The sequence below is a fragment of the Grammomys surdaster genome, unplaced genomic scaffold (assembly GCF_004785775.1).
Source record: "Grammomys surdaster isolate TR1022 unplaced genomic scaffold, NIH_TR_1.0 173, whole genome shotgun sequence".
NCBI classification, from domain to species: domain Eukaryota; kingdom Metazoa; phylum Chordata; class Mammalia; order Rodentia; family Muridae; genus Grammomys; species Grammomys surdaster.
The window spans coordinates 1,180,664-1,187,387 of record NW_021604621.1 but is presented as its reverse complement, the minus strand read 5'-3'; the positions used below and the strand labels follow the sequence as shown (position 1 = coordinate 1,187,387).

General features: G+C 43.6%; 1 protein-coding gene across 1 annotated transcript; it reads left to right on the top strand.

Moving 5' to 3' along the window:
- The first annotated feature begins 359 nt into the window (after positions 1–359).
- LOC114621235 (60S ribosomal protein L23) lies at positions 360–851 on the top strand. Its single transcript, XM_028767485.1, has one exon. The coding sequence runs from the start codon at positions 379–381 to the stop codon at positions 799–801; it is 423 nt and encodes a 140-aa protein (XP_028623318.1). The 5' UTR covers positions 360–378; the 3' UTR covers positions 802–851.
- Positions 852–6,724: the final 5,873 nt, after the last annotated feature.

The following is a 6,724-nucleotide window of genomic DNA, read 5'->3' as shown; positions in this document are numbered from 1 at the left end:
AACTGGATAAATAAATGGTGGCAAACTCTGTTAGTGGATTCTTTTTTCCCCCTCAGGCTGTAAAGGAGCTGTTGAAACCACAAAAAGACAGCGCAGCGGTTCTCAACCTGTGGGCCGTGACCCCTTTGGAGGTTGAACAACCCTTTCACAGGGGCAGCATAACAGATACAGTACGATTCACAGCAGCAGTAAAATTACACTTTATGAAGTAGCAATGAAAAAGTTTTATGGTTTGAGGGTCATCACGACATGGGGAGCTGTGTTGTTAAAGGGTCGCAGTTTTACAAAGGTTGGGAATCAATGGCGTAGAGCAACTTTAAGTGCACTGTGTGCAAGAAGCCAAAGGACAGCCTTTCTGACTCTTTCCGGACACTCAAGATGTCGAAGCGAGGACGTGGTGGGTCCTCCGGAGCGAAATTCCGGATTTCCCTGGGTCTTCCGGTAGGAGCTGTGATCAACTGTGCTGACAACACAGGAGCCAAAAACTTGTATATCATCTCTGTGAAGGGAATCAAGGGACGGCTGAACAGACTTCCTGCTGCTGGTGTGGGCGACATGGTGATGGCCACAGTTAAGAAAGGCAAACCAGAACTAAGAAAAAAGGTACATCCAGCAGTGGTGATTCGACAACGAAAGTCATATCGAAGAAAAGATGGGGTGTTTCTGTATTTTGAAGATAATGCGGGGGTCATAGTAAACAATAAAGGGGAGATGAAAGGTTCTGCTATCACAGGTCCAGTTGCAAAGGAGTGTGCAGACTTGTGGCCCAGGATTGCATCCAATGCAGGCAGCATTGCCTGAGTCTCCAGTGTATTTGTAAAATATATTCATTAAAGTCTTTGCTCTGAGAACTGGTCTTCTTGACACCTTTACCAGTATCAGCTTTGCAGAAGGAAACTTGTAAATTTCAGCTCTGGGTGTGACCTTGCAAAACTTTACCTTCCAGATTAAGTAAGGATTATCTTTAGGGGCTGATGGATCTATAAAGACCATTCATTAGCTGTTTTCGAGAGGACAGGGGGTCCATGTCTCAGTGCCCATATGGTGACTAACTCCAGTTGGAAAAAAAAAAATCAAGGCCCTCTTAGGTTCCTCCTGGGCCCAGGCACATGGTATGCAGATAAACATACAAGCAAAAAATGCCTGTGCAATAAATTGTCTTTGTGTTTCGGGTCCCTAAAGTAAAAAAAAAAAAAAAAAAAAAGAAGCCAAAGGACAAAGGCTACAAGCTCTATGGCCCTGATTAAGGAGCATTGTGGCTACCTCGGAACTTCAGGGAGGGGGAAAATATCTAGGCTTGTCAGCAGTTCATAGGAAGGAGAGAGAATAGGTATCATGCAGAAGATGCGGTGGTCAACAAAACTATTCAGTGTAATATTGTCAGGGAACGCACGCAGCTCAACCTTTGCTGAAACCCATAGGATACACACATCAAGTTTGAGCCCTAAGGCAAGCTGTGAAGCTGTGGCCTTTGGGTGATGAGACTACATCAGTGCAGGCTCATCAATTTTAATGCATTTTTTTCCCACTCTAGTAGGGAATGTCAGCAGTCAGTCATGAAGAGAGGTATGCGAGTGGGAGGACAGGATAGGTGACAATTTTCTGGACTCTGATAAACTTTGCTGTGACCCTACAACTGCTGTAAAATGTAGGTAGTATAAGCTCATTAACTAGTTCAGAAATATGAAAAGTTGGAGTTGTCAGACACCTAAGAGACCGTCTGCCTACCACCCTTATTTGGTAGATGGAGCAGCTGAAGCTCAGTGAGTGAACTTGCCCAAAACAAATAGAGCAAGTTCAAAGCCAGATTAAAGCCATTGTATATTGCCTCTCTGTTCTCTATGGGTCAGACTGCCAGGGACCAAGAATCATCCCATTGTTTTCTGTTAGACTGTGAATAGTGTATACTCTTATGAAGTAAGAAGACAGAACAATCATGCCAGGCTTTGTGGCACACACCTGGAATTCTAGCACTTGAAAGGTTGAGGGAAGATGATCTAGGGTTCAAGGTTAGCCTGGACTACAAAACAAACAAACAAACAAACAAACAAACAAAGCAAACCCACAAGCAGACAATAACAACAGCCCACAAATTCAAGATGTTGGGAGTACCAGGCCTAATTTCTGCCTTAAATTCTTTTAAACCTTTAGGGCTAGAAGTGGCCTCAGAGGAAAGAAGCAGGAAAGGAGCCTAAGGCCTTTCCCTGTGGCCTGTTCTTCACCCTCCTGCTCCTGGCTGAGGGCCAGGGCAGGACAGAACATTATCTAAACTCTACTTAAGATTGTATTTAGTCACTGTAAGATTCAGAGGGGTTTTGTTGTTGTTGCTGCTGATACTGCTGGGCTATCGTCTTTTGTTTGAGACATTCTTGGCAGATAGTCAAGGCTAGCTTGAACCTTCAACTCTTCCTCCTTTCACCTCCCAAATACTGGAGTTACACATATAATCCAATCCCACTCAGTTCCTAAAAATATTTTTAATTAACATTTAATAATTCGCTGGGCGGTGGTGGCACACGCCTTTAATCCCAGCACTTGGGAGGCAGAAGCAGGTGGATTTCTGAGTTCGAGGCCAGCCTGGTCTACAGAGTGAGTTCCAGGACAGCCAGGGCTACACAGAGAAACCTTGTCTCGAAAAAAAAATTAATAATTCAAGGCTGGAGAGATGGCTCAGAGGTTAAGAGTACTGACTGCACTTCCAGAGGTCCTGAGTTCAATTCTCAGCACCCACATGGTGACTCACAACCATCTGTAATGGGATCCGATGCCCTCTTTTGGCATGAAGACATATGTGCTAATAGAGCACTCGTATACATACATAAATAAATCTTTTTTAAAAAAGAAAAAGAAAAAATATAATAATTCTACATGTGTGTGGAGGACAGTATAGCATCACAATAAATATTAGAATGTGCCAAAAACTATCAGGTCACTTCATTGTGATGGAATTATTTAAAATCTTCTTTAGGGCCAGACCTGTTGGCACATGAAAGGATCAACAGTTCAAAAGCTGCTTGTCTACAGAGTACATTTAAAGGCTGTCTAGGCAATTTATTGAGACCCTTTCTCACTTTTTTTAAACACTCAAATCTTCTCTTCTACTCCTAAAGTCTACAATGAATGACTCAGACCATTTTTCCTTATGTTCAAGGTCCAAGCCACCATCCTCTCTGGTTTGACCTCTGTGGTCACAGCAGCCTCCTAATGAACCTCTCTCCTGTTCCCTCTTCCTGTGCAATCTACACCATACACTTCTCGACAGCAGCGGAGGTGCTGTGACAGAAACTGGCTTGAATGGCCCCTCTGCTCAAAATGGCTGGCTTCTTGTCTCCAGTGAAATTCATACCCTGGATCGTTGCCTCACAGAATGTTCAGGCCTCAGTCCTGTCTGTCCCATCCTGTGACTCTTCTCACAAAATACCCCCTCCCACGAAATGCCCGGGTCACCTTACATGCCAAGCTGTTCCACTTCTGGACCTTTGCTCATAACCGTTCCACCTGCCAGTAATAATCTCTCCATTAAGGTCAGCCAGCCTGGTGATAGCAATACTCATCTTTCAAGACAGCAATAGAGAACATTCCCGAAACTCCATGGCTAAATAAAGCATTCCCTCTAGTGTGCCTTCTGAATCACCAGAAATGCCTCTTCAATACCTGTTATGTATTGTTTTTCCCTCTTCATGTAGGTAACCAATTCTATTAGTTTCTGGTTTATTCTTCTGTTTCCTTCTGTATCTATGGATATATCTTTTTAAAACTTATTTTCCTTATTAAGCAAAAAGGAATGTAACATAGACATATTTTTTTATACTTGTCTTTGTTTGTAATGTTAGGGATAGAATCCAGGGCCTCACACATATGCTGGACAGGGTCCACAGAGCTACACCTCAGTCCCATACTTGTGATTTTATTAACAATATACTCTCTGGGTGGTGGTAGTACACGTCTTTAATCCCAGCACTCAGGGGGCAGATCTCTGTGAGTTCAAAGTTAGCCTGGATTACAAAGCAAGTTCCAGGACAGCCAGGACTACCAGGACTACCCAGGACTACCCAGGACTACCCAGAGAAACCCTGGCTCGGGGAGGGGGGGATAAATAATGTGTGTGTGTGTGTGTGTGTGTGTGTGTGTGTGTGTTCACATGAATAATACAAGCACTTGAGAAACTGAGGGAGGAGGATTGTAAGTTTCAGGCAGCTTGGGCTAATTTAGCAAGAACCTATCTCAGAATTAATTGACTATTTAAGGAACAAGCCTAGAAACCACTGTCTATCAGTTCATAGGGAGTATCTGTGATATTTTCACTGCTGCATAATACTCTGATGTGGGCGCCCTGTCGTCTGTGCAGTAATAACTGCTTTATCTGTAGACATTCAGGTGGCTCCTAAATTTTTTTTTTGTAATATTGAAAATAGAACCCAGGACCTTTTGCAATCATAAGCAACACTGCAGTGAATAGCTTTGGACATAAGCCTTTCAGACTATTTGCAGGCAGATTCCTAGAAATGGAATAGGCGAGTCAAAAGATACATAATAGATGGTTTTGTGAGCTATTGTCAAATTCCCCTCCAAATGATTAAATCAATTTCCTTATCCCCCAGCACCGTAGAAGAATCGCCGCAGATTTGGAGAAGAGGTTTTCTCAGAACATCAACCAGCTCTGTTTCTGAGGCTGTCCCGTCTACAGGGGTGGCCCAGAAAGCCTCTGTGTACACAGTCCAGCTTGCCCCCTTGAGGACTCCCTCACACCAAGCATTTCACGGGAGACAGGGACAAAACCAAGTTCCTAAATTTCTAGAAAGACTTTTTCGTGTTTTGTCTTTTACAGTCCTTGTTGGAGAAAAACAAAGGAAAAGCAGAGTGTAGTGACCTGAAGTGAGCGAGGCTATCACTCAGGCAGAAAGTGATAAACTCCAAGTCCATTACTTTGAGAAACATGGAAAGAAGGAGGAGGAGGGGGAGGGGAGGACGCAAATCTACTGCTTTTCCAGATTCAACAACTGCCAATTTGGTTTGTTCAAAGGGCCCTCATAAGAGTGAGCATCTGTCTTATAAATAAGTATGCCGTTCTATTGAGAAATATAATAAAGTCATTTACTGTGCTTCAAGGATTACACAGCGCTTTCACACACATATTATCTCATTTGATCCCTACAGTGAAAACATCTACATGGGAACACTTGCATTGCTGGCCAATCTTTGATGCATATTAAATGGTTTGTGAGTTTTAACTGTGATATGTCTACCCAGACTTCAAAGGGTTAACTAACGCTGAACTGGAAACAACCTGGACTTATTAAAGGCACACTGTTGCAGGAGGCTTGGGAGCAGGAAGTGGTCAGGAAGCCAAGTGGGCCCCAGACTCAAATTTCCCTGACCAGGAGCCTCAGCTGGATGATGGTGGAAAACCCCCAACTGCACTGGATCCTCTCCCATTAATTTAGACGGTTCATAAACAGATTGCATCGTTCTCCAGAAATGCTGAAAGTTAATCATTTCCTTGGATTGAGAGTTCCAAGAGGCCCTTATGGCTTTGTGTGGACCTTCAAAAGAACTTTATGTAGACAGAGTCTGTGAAACATTTTATACTTGTCTATTAAATATTCACTAGGCTCCCCTGCCCTCGTTAATATCTTTCAAGACGAGGACCAAGAACCCATCCAAGATCTGTCAGGCATTGAAGAACCTAAGGTCAAATCACAGGCCACCTTTCAGCCAACTTCCCAGGTGTTCCTGCTTCTCTCTAGATGCCCACATAAGCCCCGCCCCCAGCAGCCTGGCATCAAATGAACACACACACACACACACACACACACACACACACCAGGAGAGCTTTGAAAGAAGCCTTCTCATGACAATTCGGCTCATGGCATTGATGTGTCCACCTGCTTCCAGTAATATGAAACTCCAGCACTCCAAAGCGTGAAACAGGCAGACAAGAGGTCATTTTCTCTGTTAGACAGGACTAGTTTGTCTAGATATGAGACTAATGTGGATAGTATAAAATTTCTAAAGATACTACTTACGGAAGAAATTATAACTGTAGGATGTGCAGTAGAAGGAACTGAGTCCAGGCCCTAGTTCTATATTTGGTAAGTTATGTGTTCATGGGTAAATCACTCGACACAGTTCACCCACCTTTACAGTATTGATACGGGTTCTCATATCTGCCATTCCAGTACTTAGGAGGTAGAAGGATTGGAAGGAGTGCATTGTAGGCCTCCCCTGAGCCACGGACTCACGGGCCAGTCTGGTCTACAAAGTAAGACTCTGTCTCACCAAAATAAGTTCTTGTGAGTGCATCATCAATACAAGAGCTCTGGTGGAGAATAAATGAACTGTTTAAATTTTTTTTTAATTTGCTTTTTTTTCTATACATGGTTTCTCTGTGTAGCCCTAGCTGTCATGAACTAGCTTTGTAGGCCAGGCTAACCTTGAACTCACAGAGATCCTCTTGCCTCTGCAGTGTGTGCTTCCCCTACCTGCCTCCCGCAAAAAGGGTTTTAAAGCCCTGCAGTGATGGCACTTGCCTCTGATCTTCCCAGCACTTCGGAAACACAGGCAGGTGGATCTCTGTGAGTTTGAGCTTGGTCTACAAGGTGAGTTCCATCCAGGACAGCCAGAGCTACACAGAAAAATCCTGTCTCTGAAGAGAAGAAAAAGAAGAAGAAGAAGAAGAAGAAGAAGAAGAAGAAGAAGAAGAAGAAGAAGAGGAGGAGGAGGA